Raw genomic sequence first — 20000 nt, 5'->3', positions numbered from 1 at the left:
TCTAGTCTCATCAGAATGACATAATTACAAGATTAAAAAACTTAAACTGTTGAAGCTGCTGCCATTTTGGATGTTTTTACATGACGGAGCTACCTTAAAATGACAAATATGGTTTTTACTACTCAGAAATGTTAAAAATCAGGGTTGATATGTTTAGGTTATATGTATGATTTATGTTTATTCAACAATACAAATGAAAAACACATTTCATTTTGGGATAGAGTTTTGCATGCAGGGTGCTCTGTTGTGTACTACACATTGTAGCAAATGTAGTTAACATTTATTCTGGGTAAAATGTGCATACTGTGCACATGCATACTATATACTGCAGATATGGTAAGATTAGAATGGCAATATCATATTCTGAACATTTCAATTCTCGCAGATTATTTAGGTTGGATTTTTTTTTTTTTTTTTTTTTTTATACAACTGGAGAAGTCCACTTCCCCTGTGCAAGGTTTTGTGGGTAATGGTAACTTTAAAAAAGCACATACTTTAAAAATCCACAGGTAAAAGTACATTGTTCAGATGATTTTGGCTTAATGTTTTTTAATTGTTTACTTGCATTATTATTCCACGTTACGTCGAACATTTTTATGCTACATTTTATGTTACAAGACCTCACTACATGTGTCACATGACCTCATTATGTTGCCACAAGTGGTGTCAGTTATCATCTTCTGGATTAAAATGGTTATTTTGGGTTTTTAATTTCAGTTTTATGGTAAACAAATCTTAAAGGGATAGTTGACCCAAAAATTAAAATTCTGTCATCATTTATTCACTCCTGAGCTGTTCCAAATCTGTATAAATTTATAATAAATTTCTATAAAGTTAATGGTGCCCCAGACCTGTTCCGTTTCTCACATTCTTCAAAATATCTTCCTTTGTGTTCTACAGAACAAAGAAATTTATACAGGTTTGGATCAACCTGAGGGTTAGTAAATGATAACAGAATTTTTATTTTTGGGTGAACTATCCCTTTAGCATTTGGTAGTCCAGTTAAATAATTATTTGTATATTTATATTATTTATATATTTATTATTATTTTTTATATAGGGTGAATTCAGGTTCATTGGGACCATTTTCCCAGTCATTTCAATGGCAAAAAGTGTCCCAATAACCCTGAGTTCACCCTAAAGAAAATAAAAAAAAAAGATCAGGGTTGATTATTTTCTGTTTATTCAACAATACAAGTGAAAAACACATTGCATTATGGGATAGAGTTTTGCATGCAGCGTGCTCTGTTGTGTACTACACATTGGGGGCTTTCGCACCGGCTAGTTCTAGGAAATAGCCACCAGGGTGGTTCCCCAAGAACTAATAATTCCCCTAGGGATGTTTTCCTGGTTTCATTCGCACCGCCAGTAGGAACTCTGAAGTGACATAAGCTGTGCTTGTTGTTGGGACTTTTATTTTGACGGCATGGCGGACCTTTATTTTGATGGCGCTGAGAACGGCAGAGCCTGAGCACACATCACTCATATTTTCTGTCTTAATTAGTTTACAATTTGTTTAACAGCCTGTATATGAAAGAGACAGTATATGAAAAAATATTAGTGTTTGCTGTGTGGTTGATGCCCAGTGTCACTAGCTGAGCAGAAATACAATTATGTTTTACTTGGTCCCCTCAGAGTTGCGTTGGATTTTCTCCTTAACTCGAGAGGTCCATCTATCTTTGTTTTTCATATTCATAGAGTTAGTTTGTGGAGTAAACTGCTATAAACTGTGTGTGTACACAGCTTTTTTAAAAATGGCGGGTCCTAGTGTTTTGCATGCGTTCGGCCAGTCGGCCTACACTTACATCACTGGTAGTTCCTATAGTGCTGGTTTAGACCCTACTCTGAAGTAGGAGCTAATTTAGTCCCTCAAAAGGAGGTCCTAGAACTAAAATTGTTCCTAGTTCCTGAGATGTGAACACAGCAAAATCTGGGTACTTCCACCAATAGTTCTGGGAACTATGAAAAAGTTCCTCCGAAAGCCCCTTTTGTAGCAAATGTAGTTGTCATCTGGGTAAAATGTGCACAGTATGCATACTATATACTGCAGGTATAGAATGGCAGTATGATATTCTGAACATTTCAATTCTCGCAAACAATTTAGAGCGAATATGAAATATATATCCTATGAAATCTGCTGTTAATCTGTTCCTTTCTGTATCATTCATCAAGATGCAGTTGTCGAGCCAAAATAATTCACCTCATCATCTCTTTTGTGTTCCAGGGCAAATATTGATGAGGTGGAGACGGAGGTGGTGGAGATCGAAGCCAAGCTTGATAAGGTAAGACGCTTTAAAGCTTTCACTTGACCTTCTAACCCCATCAGAGCGCATTTAGAGCACGCATTTATAAATCACAGCTTATTCCTTTGTTAGAAATCACATCCAATACTCTCCAAGACCTCTGTAACCAAACACTGACATCAGACGCTTCTACAGCAAGGTCAAACGGTCAACCTCAGGCTTTACGGATCATAACTATAGTATGTGCAAATGTTGGTGCAAATCCAGCAGAGAACGCAGAACACAGTGTGGTTTGTCATTAGAGAGCGGAAAGAGCATGTGCGGACGTTTGTAATTTATCTCACAGAGATTAATGGAGGGTTCTGGATTAACGTATAGTGACGGTAATCCTGTTTAAATGCTATAAAGATGGCTGGACCTTATTGACGGGAAGATCTAATACGGTAATACTAAAGTCTAGTCGAATGCTCTCAATACACTAGCCTTTGGGAAGTTGGCATTTATTTTATTCATATTTTGCATGCAGTTTTTCCGTAGTAATTTAATATTGATTAAATTCGGCCTATATTAATTAAATTGACCTCATATTAATAAAAAAATATTGCAAATAATGGTAACGAGTTACAAGTTTATTTAACAATATACATATATTCCCTTTTACAATCATATAGATTTTAAATATGAAAAATTGTAATTCTGAAAAAAGATCATATTCATGTTATTTGTCAGCTACCCAGTACCCACACATATGCACTCGCATCTTTGAGGAAGAAGTATTCATCCTCTCACAGATGTCAATGAGCACATATGTTTCTCTAATGCTTGTGATCCCCCATCTGTTCTTGAAGACCTTGAGTGACAGCTGTCAATCCAGATTACACCTGTGTCACTCTTAGAAGTTTAAAAGTCTTTTTTTGCATGTATGTATGTACAGTCAAACCAAAAATTATTCAGACATTTTTTATATTATTGATATATTTGTACTAGTGGGTGCAGGACACTATAGTTCATTTATGTAAGTGAGGATAGCAAAATAAAGTAAATTGTGACATATTATACCAAAAAATTCTTCATACAGTGGACTACCAGTAAAATTGATACAAATTTAAAACCAAAAATTATTCAGACACTTTGACCTGACCATGTTTCGCTTAAGTGTTATCTGACATAATTAAGATGATTTTTTCTGAAACAGTTTAACTCTGAGATCTTGTCATATTTTATTACCATTTTTTTAAACTATAGTGAATAAACTGTATTAATGAATGAAATGTTCAAGGTGTCTGAATACATTTTGCTTTGACTGTATGTATTTATTTATTTTATCTTTTTTTATTATTTTTTATTTATTGTTATTTTCATTTATCTATTATTTATATTTTATATTTTATATTTTTTATTTATTTATTATTTATACATTTATTATATATATGTATTCATTATTTATATTTTATTTATTTATTATATATAATTTTTATTTATTTATTATATTTATTATTATTATTATTATTATCATTTTCTAAGTATTTATTTTTATTATTTATTTATTTATATTTATTTAAAAATCCTGAAAAGTTCATACTTTTTAAATACATAATCTTAGAAATATTTAATATTAATAAGAAATGTGTAATATTTTTAGTTTAAAGTTTATTCTAATATAATTAGCTTTTTTGGTTTTCGTTAAATTAAAAAAGTGCTAATTAAAGGGGCTCTATGTAGGAATGACACCCAGTGGTCGAAATTGGTACTGTAGTCCAAATTCAAAATATTGTTTGCCCTGCCCCTCCTTCAAAGACACGGGTTGCCAGCTTGAGGATGCGCAAAAAGAGGGAGAGCAATTGACAAAGCTGAGGAGAGTTACACACTGTAAGCTAAAGAGTTGATTTATCTGTTTTAATCGGGTGTGCCTCATACATCCTGAAAAGTGAAGCTGCGGGCTCTTTGATCGCCCCCTGGAGGCTGGATGCAGTACAGGTCATAAACCCCGCCCTCTCAATGCAGACGAATGAGACTTAAGTTAAAACATAAAAATAAATTATGCTTCAAATAAAATTTTCCGAAAGATGGTTTTGGTCATTTAATTTGGTTGTTATCATGCTGATATATATTCAATTGTTCGTTTTTGTGATAAATTTGATTTTAGCTAGCAATTTGGTGCTATAGAAACGGGGCGCGTCATCGTGATACACAGTTGATTGACAGCTCATCTGAGGACTGTCGGAGCTTCGAGGGGAGATTGAAGATAAATAAATAAATAACCATTAATTTTCAATTTCTGTGTTATTTCACACCGACAGAATGAGTTCAGCAGTAAACTGTACTAACTGACCTACAGCATCTGACGGATAACTGAGCTTTTCGTTAAATGTGGACTTCATAAGCTAATTAATAAACGTTATTAGTTAAGATAACACGCCTAACATTAGCCATGACGGAAAAAAAGCAGGTGATCGTTATCTGGCAGTTATAATTATTTTTATGGGTATAAAATAATAATTAGCAGGATAAAACTAATGATAGCCTACTCTAATTAATTATAGAGCACTGTCTACAGCAATCGATCTCCTGTAACGTTAGTTTAAACATTTTATTTAAAATGGACCGTTTCTGACACTTTAGACTTTCTAGAGGCATATTATATTGAATTTTGGCTTCAGTTCAATACAATGGAAGGAAGCGGCGTCGCGTTGTCCATCTTTTTTTACAGTCTATGGTTTTAATATGCTGTCATTCATAGATTTTTAGATGGATGCAGAGGATTTTAGGTCAGGTAAAATCTGCAATTCTCTGACCCAGTTTGTTTGCTGGTTTCCATGGCTGCAATACGCGGTGTTTTCCGCCAACTGGCAACCTGTGATGTTGAAATACTATTGGATAAACTGCCAGCACACGGTTTCGCACAGACTAAAAAAAAGACAGACATTCTGACACGGAACGCACATTTCAAAGTAGAATATCTGGCTGTAGCATTGTTTTTCTGAGAAACAAGTAGGTGAACTTAGCATGTTTCCTAAATATCTGCGAACATATTGGGGTGTTTCTATGCTTTATTAAAGTGAAAATCTTACATATAGCCCCTTTAATGCTAAAACTGTTTAAAAAAAAGAGCTGTTGAGCTTGGTAAAGCCTCAGTTTCCTTCTAATCGCTAAACCTTCTAACCCTTTTCTCCTCCCAGATTCAGTGTCTGTAATGTAGGGGGCAGGATGCTTTAGATTCTAGAGAGCATTTGTTTGGACAGAAAATCTGATGAGAAGTTGAAGTGCAGAGCAATGTCATCAAAATCATTGATCCATTTTAGCGTAAGTGAGAGACTGTAAGTTTTGAACGATTATATCTTCTAAAGCAAACAACAAGATTCCTCTTCTTCAGTGTGACTTCTATAACAGTTTTCTGTGAGAAAATCACGAGTCTGGATCATTACAGTCTGCGGTGAAGCTGTTATTTTGCTGAGCCTGATGAAATTATCAAAAGTTGCATGTTGTTGTAATTAAAATGCATGGAAACGCCAAACAACAACAAACAGTTGAACCAAACACATGAGGGTAAACTAGTTAATCTGTGCTTAAAACAGTAATGCATAACACCATGTGACCGTTACTCAAGAATCTGTGTCTATGTGTGTATATATACATACTCCTGCATACATACACTAATCATTAGGAAACATTTGGATTCTTATTCACAAAACAGTAGATGATGCATTCAGATCTATTTTTGCATGACAATCTCTTGTTAGTTCTTGCGTCTGGCTGTTCAGACGTCGAGTCTGTGGGTCTGTTCAGCAGCTGTGTAGAACAAGGCCTCTCTGTGTTTGTTAGTTTGACTCATGAGGAGAGTGTGGGAAATTAAGAGATTTTCCCAAGCCGATATTGTCAAGTTTTCAGGGTGCGTGTGTGGACGTAATCGAAACATCACCTGAGGGAAGAAAGAGGAAGATAAAATACAGAAGAAATTAACGATTCAGAAAAAAAGGGAAGTAAACTTTGTTCTCTGCTTCGTGTCAGACTCCTTACGCAGGGACAGACACATGGAGCCCATCTGAGAATGTGTCTCATCAGGCATAAAACAAACACACAACCACATGTGAAAGCCCTCCACGGAGTCAGGGGATTTGTGGCATGTGCGAAAGTGGGAAATTTTTTTCCTTGGCCTTTACTTGTGGGATCTAGTAATTGGCACATTAGTGAGGAGAATTACTGCACAGATGAGACTGCACCTGTTGTGTTTGTGCGATTTAAAGAAATATTCTGTGTTAAGGCCCGAAGAAAATTTGGAAAGTTTAGGATTTTCTTAAATATATTTATTATGCAGTAAACATAATGTCACACTCAACATTGTGAATATTTCATCAATCAGTGGTGTTATGCTGCAAAATATCAAGAGGTTTTAATATTCTGCACTGCCAGCACAGTTAAGGTTTTGATTTTATTAAGTCTGCAAGTTTTCTGCTGACTCAGTAAAACACATTATGCATGGATGGTTTATTGTGTCTTATGTTAACCTCTTTCTCTCTCTGTTTTTCTTTAACAGCTGGTAAAGTTGTGTGGTGGTATGATTGAAGCTGGGAAAGCGTATGTCACCGCCAACAAGCTCTTTATCAACGGCATCCGTGACCTATCCCAGCAGTGCAAGAAGGACCAGATGATATCGGTAATATTGAGGGCTGGAAATAGGGGGAATGAATTTCAAGGGGGGACAGAGTTCCAGTTCAAAATGTCCGCCAAACCGCCAAATGCTATGCAAATTTCATTCAAAAATATAGTGTGATTTTCCGCATCTATGGTTTAAATATATAAAATATATCCATAACTAAAGAATCTCTGCCATTTACACCACTGATAATAATTGATTATATACGTGTGTCATACAATTGAGCTCTCTGTCAGTTCTGATCACGAGGGTAGGAATGAGAATTGGAGGAAATCTAATTCTAAATTGTTTTTAACCTTTATTTTTATTTTATTATTTTAGTGCTGTCAAAAGATGAATCGCATCAAAAATAAAAGTTTGTTTGCATGATGTGTGTGTACTGTGTATATTTATTATATAAATACACACAAATGCATGTATATATTTAACAAAAATATATTATATTTATATATAAAATATTTATATAAATTATAATAATTATATATATATATATATATTACACAAACCCGATTCCAAAAAAGTTGAGACATTGTACAAATTGTGAATAAAAACAGAATGCAATGATGTGGAAGTTTCAAATTTCAATATTTTATTCAGAATACAACATAGATGACATATCAAATGTTTAAACTGACTAAATGTATCATTTTAAAGGAAAAATAAGTTGACTTTAAATTTCATGGCATCAACACATTTCAAAAAAGTTGGGACAAGGCCATGTTTACCACAGTGTGGCATCCCCTCTTCTTTTTATAACAATCTGCAAACGTCTGGGGACTGAGGAGACAAGTTGCTCAAGTTTAGGAATAGGAATGTTGTCCCATTCTTGTCTAATACAGGCTTCTAGTTGCTCAGCTGTCTTTGGTCTTCTTTGTCACATCTTCCTCTTTATGATGCGGCAAATGTTTTCTATGGTTGAAAGATCTGGACTGCAGGCTGGCCATTTCAGTACCCGGATCCTTCTTCTACGCAGCCATGATTTTGTAATTGATGCAGTATGTGGTCTGGCATTGTCATGTTGGAAAATGCAAGGTCTTCCCTGAAAGTGACGACGTCTGGATGGGAGCATATGTTGTTCTAGAACTTGGATATACCTTTCAGCATTGATGGTGCCTTTCCAGATGTGTAAGCTGCCCATGCCACACGCACTCATGCAACCCCATACCATCAGAGATGCAGGCTTCTGAACTGAGCGCTGATAACAACTTGGGTTGGCCTTGTCCTCTTTAGACCGGATGACATGGCGTCCCAGTTTTCCAAAAAGAACTTCAAATTTTCATTCGCCTGACCACAGAACAGTTTTCCACTTTGCCACAGTCCATTTTAAATGAGCCTTGGCCCAGAGAAAATGCCTGTGCTTCTGGATCATGTTTAGATATGGCTTCTTTTTTGACCTATAGAGTTTTAGCCGGCAACGGCGAATGGCACGCTGGATTGTGTTCACCAACAATGTTTTCTGGAAGTATTCCTGAGCCCATGTTGTGATTTCCATTACAGTAGCATTCCTGTATGTGATGCAGTGCCGTCTAAGGGCCCGAAGATCACGGGCATCCAGTATGGTTTTCCGGCCTTGACTCTTACGCACAGAGATTGTTCCAGATTCTCTGAATCTTTGGATGATATTATGCACTGTAGATGATGATAACTTCAAACTCTTTGCAATTTTTCTCTGAGAAACTCCTTTCTGAAATTGCTCGACTATTTTTTTGCCGCAGCATTGGGGGAATTGGTGATCCTCTGCCCATCTTGACTTCTGAGAGACACTGCCACTCTGAGAGGCTCTTTTTATACCCAGTAGTTGCCAATTTACCTAATAAGTTGCAAATTGGTCCTCCAGCTGTTCCTTATATGTACATTTAACTTTTCCGGCCTCTTATTGCTACTTGTCCCAACTTTTTTTTGGAATGTGTAGCTCTCATGAAGTTTATGAGATTTGTAAATTATTGCATTCCTTTTTTATTCACAATTTGTACAGTGTCCCAACTTTTTTGGAATCGGGGTTGTGTGTGTGTATTTTATATAATATAAATAATACATAATAAATATACACAGTACACACACATATATTATGTAAACAAGCTTTAATTTTGGATGCAGTTAATCGTGATTAATTATTTGTCAGCTCTACTTTTATTATTATATTATTTTCTTGTTTATTATGTATTACTTTTATTGTTTATTTTTTATGTGTTATTTTATTTTTTAAAGTAGACCTGGCATTTATGTATATTTGCAACTCTGTCTGATTCAATGAGTGAGTTTAATATTCTTAAATGTTTAGTGTGTAAATTTTAGCAGGTGAGGTTGCGAATTGCAGTATAGAGAAGCTACGGTGGCCAACACAGGATAAAGTTGTCGTCTGAGACAGCAGAGAGTAGCCAGTCAAGCAAACGTGCTCTGTAGAGCAGTTTGTCCATTTAGGGCTACTGTAGAAACATAATGGCGACTTAACATGTAAGGGGACCTGCAGTGTATGAGATAGAAATGGCTCATTCTAAGGTAATAAAAACATAACGGTTCATTATGTAAGGTCTTTATATACAGCTAAAAACATAGTTATGTATATTATATTGCATTTCTGTCAATAGATCCTCCTAAAATGTACACATTGCACCTTTTGGACCGATTCATTCAAAAGAGTCATTCGTTCATGAATCAGAGCTTATTGTGTGAAACCAATGAGGAGATTGAAGTAGGAAAATTTATAGTTCATGTATTTTTTTTTTTTTTTGGCACTCAATATTTCTTTCTCAACACATTCATTTATCGCGGCACTTGAGATAAACAACGTAGACGTTCAAGAACTAATAACGAAACTGTACATCATAAATTGTTCAGTTGTAGTAGTATTTTTTTCTATATTCTCAACCCTACAAAGTAGTCTGCCTTTAATTGTGAGCTCTTTATTGGCAGGCTCGCTGACATGAGGGCGTCAGGCTGCTGTTTTGAGTGTCTCAGACACTCATTGACCTTGATTAGACATGGTTTCAGTCAAACAGAAGCAGGCCGGGGCTCCTGTACTCTGCTGTTTCTCTGTCAGTAGTGCCAGTAGGGTTAGACTCATTGCCGCCATCTGTAAATGCTATTAAGAGTCTTTTTGGCTTCTCTTCCCTTGTACCCAGCTGACTAATGTTGAGCATCTTATTAAAACCTGCTGCTATTTGCATTTTCCACTGTAAAAACATCAAGTCAGTCCCACAATTACATTTCCATTTCAACAAAAGCCTGTTGCGCTCTCAGCAGGGCTAGTTTTCCTTGTCGGAAGAACTGCACACGGTCCAGAATAGTAATCAATGATGATACGAGAATAAATATGCGATTGAATTACCAGTATAACTCAATTAATTTTGATCATAACATCTTGAAAATGAAAACATAATTTGATTTATAAGGATTGTGAGCTGTTCTTGTATTTTCACAGGATTGCCTGGAAAAATGTGGCGAGAGTTTGCAGGAGATCGTCAACTACCACATGGTACGTCTTGTGTTTTTCTCATTTCTTTCTCCTCATAAGAATGACTGTGGGACAGATCCACAGGGACCACCTTATGGTGTCATCATATTATGAAATGTTAATGTGTTCCCCCTCATGTGCCGCTCTGTTCTAGTAAAGCTGCTCTGGTTGTGATGTGTTTGAATGATTTAACATGCTATGATGCTGTGACTCATAAATGATCCTCATTTTTCAGCATGTTGCATGTAAATCATATATGATGCTCTGTCTATTGTTTTTTCTGGTCATCAGAGACAATATCTAGAGCAGTGGTTCTCAGCTGGTTTTGCTTCAGGACCTACATTTTGCATAACAGCAACAGAATTGTGCAAAAGCGATAAGAAATGTCCTTGGGATCAGATGCTAACATTTATTAATATTATAGTTTCAGGGTGAAAGTGTGTCACAACCTGTTTATGTTGACATCTGCCTAATTTGACTTCTACTGTACTAAGTAACAGAATGTCATATTGGTGTGATATTACAGCATTTGACATCGAAAGCAAAAAATACAGTATGGGAAGCATTTTCATGTTCCTTTTATTAAGAATTATCAAGACTGTTTTCTCTCTATATATGTATGTGATGATATTTTAATATATTGACATTATACATAATATTTATGATGTTGTATATATGTGTATATTCATATATGTAAATTGTGTGTGTGTACAGTATGTATATATATATATATATATAATATATATATATATATATATATATATATATATATATATATATATATATATATTCTTTCAAATTCTACATATGGTTAAAATAGAAGTTTATATATATATATATATATATATATATATATATATATATATATATATATATATATATATATATATATATATATATATATATATATATATGAAAAGATATATATATATTTTATGATGCCATTTTGAATGGAATAATATATATATATATATATATATATATATATATATATATATATATATATATATATATATATATATATATATATATATATATATATATATATATATATATATATATATATATATATACACACTATTCTATCAATTTATAAATTGTATGTACATAGTAAAAAATATAAATATATGAAAACTATAAAATATATATAAAAAAATAAATAAATAAATTATATATATAAGATTTCATATATTTATATTTTTTACTATGTACATACAATTTATAAATTGATAGAAAAGTGTGTATAATATATATATATATATATATATATATATATATATATATATATATATATATATAATATATGTTTGTGTGTATATATATGTGTATATATATATATATTACTATATTACAAATACTAATAAGATTTATTAATATTAGTATATATAAAATATATCAGAAATTGAATAACATGAATTTTCTAAAAATGCAGCATGCCATTTAATTCATGAACAAGTAATGCAGTTAATGTATATGTATATATATATTAGGGCTGTCAAGGGATTTATTTTATTTTATTTTAATCTAATTAATTACATGATGTGAGGATTAATTAATCTAATCCACATGAACATTTGGCTGAGAAATTACTCCCAAAAGATCATTTCAAGTCACTATTGTGTAAAGCATCAAATACACATTACAAAAAGTAGCATCAGCAAGAAATATTTAGTTTGATTCAACATAGAATTTATTATGAACTTTTGAACCATGAGGGTGAGTAAATGATGACTAAATTTTCATTTGTTTTCTTGGCTGAATCTGTAAAGACAATGAAGAATTGTGCGGAACAGTTAATTAGGCTGACTAACAATCTGTCTCGTTTTCCTTTTGCAATGTCTAACTGGCATGAGTTGCAGTCTGAAGTGACTATTGTTAGTTTCTAACACTCATTTGCTCATTCTACAAGTCTGTTGTTTTCCAGCTCTCTGTGAGGTGCTCAATCTGACCCCTGCTCCCCAGGCCCTCTCTCTGTTAACCCACTGAGCATTTGATGTGCTCTTTTGAGAAGCGTGCGTTGGGTCTTCAGAGAGGGACTGTTTAGAGGTCAGGGTCATCAGAGGACTGGCGAGTGAATCCTGCTACGATGGTGTGTGCGTTTTGGGCAGCACCTGAGCAGTGTGTGCAGTGAGGGATAAACATGAACGCTTGAGGGTCACTTATATAAATGGATGCAGAAAGACAAACACATGCCTCAGTGCACAAGAGCACTTACACTGAGACAACAGGCACGTAATAACCCTCCGTTAATGCAGTATCATCCCTACCCCCTCCAAAAAAAAAAACAAAATAATACAAATATAAAATTGTACACAAATTTTGCTTAACCCAACAGCGTTGTCATAGTCAAATACGTCCTTTATCATACATCAGTCATAAATGCAGATTATAAACTTTTTTCTTTTTCTAATTGCATGTAATGTTTTCTTTCTTTTCTTTTCTTTCTTTCTTTCTTTCTTTCTTTCTTTCTTTCTTTCTTTCTTTCTTTCTTTCTTTTTTATTTAGTATTTATTTATTTATGGTAAATATTTTTTATGAATAAAAATGAAAAGCTATAATTGAGAAATACAATATTGCATTAAGAAAAAACATGTAATATTATTGTAAAAAGTGTGAATTTATTATTACTTGTTTTAAAATAGAATTAAATATTTTTTGTCCATACGGAACAGCCATTATTACAGAATTTATTTACTCATTTACCATAGTCATTTACACATTTAAATAGTGCTTATTTTATTATTTAAACAGTAAATGTATTACTTAATTTATATTATATTAATATAATTTCTGTTATAAAAATAATTTGGGATTCTTTTTATTATTTTGTAATTTTTATCACTTTTTTTTTTTTTTTTTTAATAATAAAAAAATAGAACTAAACATTTTTTATCCATACTGAACAGCCATTACAGCAATTTATTTACAGATTATGTTCTTTGTATATTGCTAAAACAAGTCATTTTGGTGTTCCTGAATGGTCTGTTTTTCTGCGTCGGAACACAGATAATGGAATTAACGGGATTTGCCTGACTTCATGTTTATTAAGATATAGCAAGGAAATGATTCAAACTGGAAAGTCCACAATCATGTGAAATGATGCAATAGTATGTGAAGATGAAGGTCTTAGAAAGAACGAGGGATGACTAGGGAGTTGTTTGGGAAGTTATGTCATAAGATCACTTCCTGAACTGTATGTCCCTACAATACAGGGATTGTATGGGAAGGGAAAAGGGATTGTAGAGTGAATAAAGGGTTTTTTGCATATTTGATGAGCGTTCTTACAGATTCTCCTAAATCTCGTGCAGAGAGAAAAGCCACTAACTCGTGTGACATATCAGTGTGGTTTCTTGACATTTGGCATTGTGGGTACAGTTAACCTTTTGGTTAGCACTTAATACTGTTGTGTACAGAGAGGAAATGCGGGGGTTATTTAACACAGGAAGAGCACGTGTGACAGTAAAGCCCAGTCTGGATATTATTCAGCATGACCACATCACACTCTTGACATTAGATAAATTCAGAGTAACAATACAAGACTGGCAGGAAAACAAAATGTGACACTAACCTATTACCATCATTACATGGAATGAATGAATGTACATTTTATATATATATACACACATTTATGATGCTGGTATCTGTGTGTGATCTCATACAGAGCCCAGATTAAATACTCTTAGCACTTGGCAATGTTTTAAACCTCAATATATTTAGCCCATGGACCACACACGGGGTGTTTCTCTCCCTTCCTGCCAAAGACCCAAGACCGGCTCTGCTGTGACAGACTGACGGACAGTCGGGTTCTCGGTTTCTCAGAACCTGCTGCTTCATTTAAAGGTCGTTTGGATGCAAGATAAGCCACTGACATCTATTAGAGCTCTGTGATGAGCAGTTCAAAAACAGAGTCTTGTGTTTTATAGAGGGATCTTTGTTGCCTAACAGTAGGGGAGGCTGTAAACCTTGACATGAGGCACAGAGGACCACAAAAGCATCGCCCTTCATCACCAAGCACCTTATTTGGGCCCTGCCGAAGTTTATGACGCTATAAACCGACCCGCACTAGGAAAGAGAAGAAGTGAACCGCTTAGTTTTAAATGTATTCATCTGGGGCGTTACATCAGAATCTGGGTTTACAGCCCTACTGACATTTCAAATCATTTTCCTGTTTGTGTTTTCGCAGTAAAATGTGGTAATGGGATTTTTCTTGTGCTGATGTAATCAATGAAATTTGTTTGGGATTATGTTTGCATTATAGAGAGTAGGTCTTCATATTGTAAATATATTAATATATATATATATATATATATATATATATATATATATATATATATATATATATATATATATATATATATATATATATATATATATATATATATATATATAATATATATATATATATATATATAATATATATATATATTATATATTTTTATGTATTATTTAAACAGTACATTTATAAATGTATGTAAATTGTATTACTTTATTAATTATTAATTATATTATTTAAATAATACAATTTATTTATGTTTACATTATGAATAGTAGATCTGCAGTTCTTTTTTTTTTTTCAGGAAAGACATTTTACCCCAAAAATAACCACTGAAAATGTGAGAAAAAAAGTCTTCCATTTATTTAAATTCAGTCTGAGACTATTTTAGCATATTTTCATAGCTTTTTCAGCCTATTTTCATTTAGAGTTGCCCACTTTGTCTTAGGGACATAAAGTGATCACATTTTTAGTTTTGTTTTATGAGTAATTTAAAGGATTAGTTCAATTCAGAATTAAAATTCCATGATAATTTACTCACGCCATGACATCCAAGATGGTTATGTCTTTCTTTCTTCAGAAAAGAAAAGAAATGATAGTTTTTGAGGAAAACATTCCAGGATTTTTCTCCATATAGTGGACTTCAATGGGGACCAACAGGTTGAAGGGTAAATTACAGTTTCATTGCAGCTTCAAAGAGCTCTACATGATCCCAAATGAGGAATAAGGGTCTTATCTAGCGAAACGATCAGTCATTTAAACATTTTTTTAAAAATAATATACTTTTTAACCACAAATGCTTGTCTAGCACTGCTCTGCGATGCGCCACGCATTACGTAATCACGTTGGAAAGGTCACGCATGACGTAGGCTGAAGTACCACGGTTTTCTCTTAAAAATCACTCGACAACGTTGTTTTTTCTTTTCTTTTTTTTTTGACTTAGTATTTTCACATTTGCTTTGTAGACACTGGATCAGTACTTCTGCCTACGTCATGCATGACTTTTCCAACATGATTACATAATGCGTGGCGCATTGCAAAGCAGTGCAAGGCGAGCATTTGTGGTTAAAAATATATAAAAAAAATTTAAATGACTGATCGTTTCGCTAGATAAGACCCTTATTCCTCGTCTGGTATCGTTTAAAGCCCTTTGCAGCTGCACTGAAACTGACATTTGGACCTTCAACCCGTTGATCCCTATTGAAGTCCACTATATGGAGAAAATCCTGGAATGTTTTCCTCAAAAACCTTAATTTCTTTTCGACTGAAGAAAGAAAGACATAAACATCATGGATGACATGGAGGTGAGTAAATTATCAGGAAAATTTAATTCTGAAGTGAACTAATCCTTTAAGGGCGAGTTTTACTGGAATAGTTGGTACAATGATAGATCGACATGAAAAATATGATCAAATTAGTTTAGTTTGAGACCGTCTGTATATAGAAAAATGACCTTTTATCCCAGATTTATGTCCATCCAGAAGAAATAAACACTGAATATTTCACAAACATAAAACGCTTTAGATTCTTTATGTATTCCTGCAGTGCAATCAGCAACAATGTTCTGTAAATCAAAGCTCTTAAAAAGCCCTGAAGGTCCAGCACTCGGGGATCATTAGTCTTGATGTCCCCCTGTAGCTTCTGTGGTGATGTGGATGTGACTAAACCACATCCTAAGTATTTTGCATCACCTCTCTTGTTTTTCTGTTGTTCCCTATGCTCCCTCTCCTTTCTTTCTCGTCTTTCATGTCTCTCCCTCCCTGCCCGAGTGACCTATTTTTATTCCACCGCTGCAGCATGGCATACGCAATCCGTTCAGACGTCCTTGCGCAGAGACTCGGGCTGAATCTCAATGAGGCGTGGGGTGTGATGATGATGAGGAAATGTGTGTTGGGAGGTCATACTCGCAGGTTTACATCCTCTACAGCTCAGATTAAACAAATGCGAGAGCGCCATCTAGTGTTGATAATGGAACATTACATGCAACATTCACAAAAAGTGTCATTTTTCCTCAGGGTGTTCAGTCATTGCTGAATGATTTTTGTGAGTTTTTGGTCTAACAATAGTCCTAAGTCTACTTCCTAAATCATAGGACAGTGATCTGTTGATAAGAATGCTGTTCAAGCACTAGTATAAGTTGACTGATGAAAATGCATTGTCTTCATCAAGCTTCATCTTGAGCTATTGCTGCCTGACTTTCTCAGAGAATAGGCTTGTGTGATGAAGAGATACTCAGATGCCATTGGCTCAAACTAATGTACTTATTATTTTGTGTTTTTCAGATCCTGTTTGATCAAGCTCAGAGATCAGTGAAGCAGCAGTTGCACAGCTTTGTGAAAGAGTGAGTGTACTGGACTATATTTGTACACTAACATTGCGGTGTCGCTTACCCTGCTAAACAACTTATATAATACAAGTTGACCCAATATTAAACCTGTACTTTAAATATCACTATTACTGTAGCCTGTAGGTAGAAAAATCTAATTGTGATATTTGTGATAAAAAATTGTGATTTAAAATGTGATGTTGATTCTTTAATCTCTAGGTTTGCTCTGCTTATATATGATATAGAATTAGGGTTGGGAATCGAAAATCGATTCCAGTTCTGGAATCAGATACATTATAAAATTAAAATTTCAACTCCTCTTATCGAATGTGCATTTTAATATGACTTTAAACCATTCGAGCACAAGAATGCTGTTTTCTGTGCTGCGCACACATCCAAAACGTGCGCACAGAAAGCCACCGCTCATACTGTATAATGCGTGATACTGAACTGAGTTCTGTCTTTTTGCACTTGAACGGACAAAATACACACCAAAATATGTCAAAATAAACAGTCAGTTATGGCTTAAGTGAACGTAAACAGTTGACAAAGCTCTTAAAGTGACAGCAGCCTAATATTCCTGCTGTCGTCTCTTATAAAAACGCTAATCAAAAGACAAAGAAAATTCACTCACTGTTCTTGACTGAATAAATTTGAAATGTATATTTTATTTATAAAGTGCAGTGTTATTTTACATTTGAATACCTGAAAATCTTAAAACACTGTTAATTTCAATCGTATCTTTGTTTCAGTTGTATTTACTTGTGCAATTTCTTTATTTGTTCTTTTTTAATTATTGAGTGTTTACTTTTCTTTAATAAAGCTTGAAATATATATTAATTAGGCTTTTGGAATCGAAATTAAGAATCGATAAGAATTGGAATCGATAAGTGGAATCGGAATCGTTAAAATTCAAATGATACCCAACCTTATATGGAATTGTGATTATATATGATTATAATAAGCAACCCATATATATATATATATATATATATATATATATATATATATATATATATATATATATATATATATATATATATATATATATATATATATATATATATATATATAATATATTCATTGCTTCTTAAAGCTCTTAGTAAAATAAAAGTATATTAGCATGTCTATTAGAATGTGTTCATGTGTTCAGAAATGCATTGTTAATTGCAATCATATTTTTAGTACCTGATTTTCTCTCCTTTAAAATGAAACACATTAAGATAAGCGACATACACTCACTGACCTGTGTTTTTATTTTTACTTCTGCAGATGCGAAAGCTTTCACAATCACAATTTTTTCATTATTGTGCTTCCCGCAGGGTGATTATAAATAATGATCTGAATTTTGGAGCTCATTAATAATTAACGTGTCCTCACGTAGGTTAATGGGATTCTTGAGAGCAGGTTCCAATTCATTTATCACAGGTGATCACTGATAATGCAGTAGGCGGAAGATTTATATGGTAAAGTTAATGGCATTTCAGTAAGATCACTGCGGTATGAAGCTTTTATTAGATCCAGCTGATCTATCATGTGTTATTGTATCAGATAATATTAATATTTCAGAGATACTGTGTTAAAATAAGGACAATTGCCTCTCAGATTCACCCTGAAAGTGCTAGAATACGAATAGCTCACCAAAACCTCAGTGAGATCCCAAAAACCTTTTCATTTCCTTGGGATCAAACCTGAAGCCTCCATATCAGCAGCCCAGTTTCATATTCATTAGGCTACCTCGAGCCAATCTTATGAATATCTGTCTGTCTTTCAGTGATGTGCGTAAATTCAAGGACACGAAGAAGCACTTTGATAAGGTGAGGGAGGATCTGGAGATAGCACAGGTGAAGAACGCACAGGCACCTCGAAACAAACCCCATGAGGTGGAGGAAGCCACCAGCACCCTCAATTTCACCCGCAAGTGCTTCCGTCATCTCGCACTGGACTACGTGCTTCAGGTAGAAACTATATGTAAAACTTTATGATATGGGAACATTTGTTAGCATTAGTTAAAGTCGGCATGAAATGGGAGTTACAAAAGTCTGTTCTTCCCTATTGTGACGTATATACAAGTGAAACAGCTTCTCAAACAAGAAAAAATGTAGGGTGGGATTTGATTTTGTCCATGGGGAATTGATTGGATGGTTGTGGTTTGCTATTGGTGAATCTCATGTGAGTGAAAGTTTCCCCTGCCTTTGTGCCAGTAAACACGTCATCAGAGAAGGGAAGAGATGTCACTGCAAGAGGAGGGGAAGTTATTTTGATTAAAGGTTACATGGGCACATGAATTTTAAGAAAATATTGATGTGCACAGATAAATCATTCAAAAAAGGCAGAATTGCCAATTTTGATTTCATGGTGACTTTAACTTGAACTAACAATGAACAATATGATTTACAGCATTTATTAACCTTTCATAATGTTAATATAAATGGATGGATGGATGGATGGATGGATGGATGGATGGATGGATGGATGGATGGATGGATGGATGGATGGATGGATGATGGATAGAGATGGATAGACATGGATGGATGGGGATGGACGGATGGATATAACGATAGATAGATAGATAGATAGATAGATAGATAGATAGATAGATAGATAGATAGATAGATAGATAGATAGATAGATAGATAGATAGATAGATAGATAGATAGATAGATAGACAGACAGACAGACAGACAGACAGACAGACAGACAGACAGAGAGAGATGGACGGACTGATATAACGATAGATAGACAGACAGACGGACAGACAGATATAATAATAGGTAGATGGATAGATGGACGGACGGACAGATATAACGATGGATGGATGGATGGATGGATGGATGGATGGATGGATGGACAGACGGACAGATAAAATTATAGATATAACGATGGATGGATGGATGGATGGATGGATGGATGGATGGATGGATGGATGGATGGATATAACGATGGATGGATGGATGGATGGATGGATGGATGGATGGATGGATGGATGGATGGACGGACGGACGGATATAATGATAGATATAACGATGGATGGATGGATGGATGGATGG

At 34.2% G+C, this 20000-nt stretch overlaps 1 protein-coding gene across 3 annotated transcripts in view; it reads left to right on the top strand.

Moving 5' to 3' along the window:
• Positions 1-20000, top strand: part of acap3a (ArfGAP with coiled-coil, ankyrin repeat and PH domains 3a) — an 88964-nt gene that overhangs the window by 36723 nt on the left and 32241 nt on the right. For all 3 annotated transcript variants that reach the window (XM_067371154.1, XM_067371153.1, XM_067371155.1), the window contains 5 exons: positions 2225-2282; positions 6778-6897; positions 10319-10372; positions 16907-16965; positions 18725-18908. In XM_067371154.1, the coding sequence (XP_067227255.1) occupies positions 2225-2282; positions 6778-6897; positions 10319-10372; positions 16907-16965; positions 18725-18908 (475 nt within the window). The remainder of the gene's footprint in view (positions 1-2224; positions 2283-6777; positions 6898-10318; positions 10373-16906; positions 16966-18724; positions 18909-20000) is intronic.

Source organism: Chanodichthys erythropterus, chromosome 20 (genome assembly GCF_024489055.1).
Source record: "Chanodichthys erythropterus isolate Z2021 chromosome 20, ASM2448905v1, whole genome shotgun sequence".
Taxonomy (NCBI): Eukaryota; Metazoa; Chordata; class Actinopteri; order Cypriniformes; family Xenocyprididae; genus Chanodichthys; species Chanodichthys erythropterus.
Note: the sequence above shows the minus strand (reverse complement) of the source record. Positions and strands in the feature narration are given on the sequence as shown.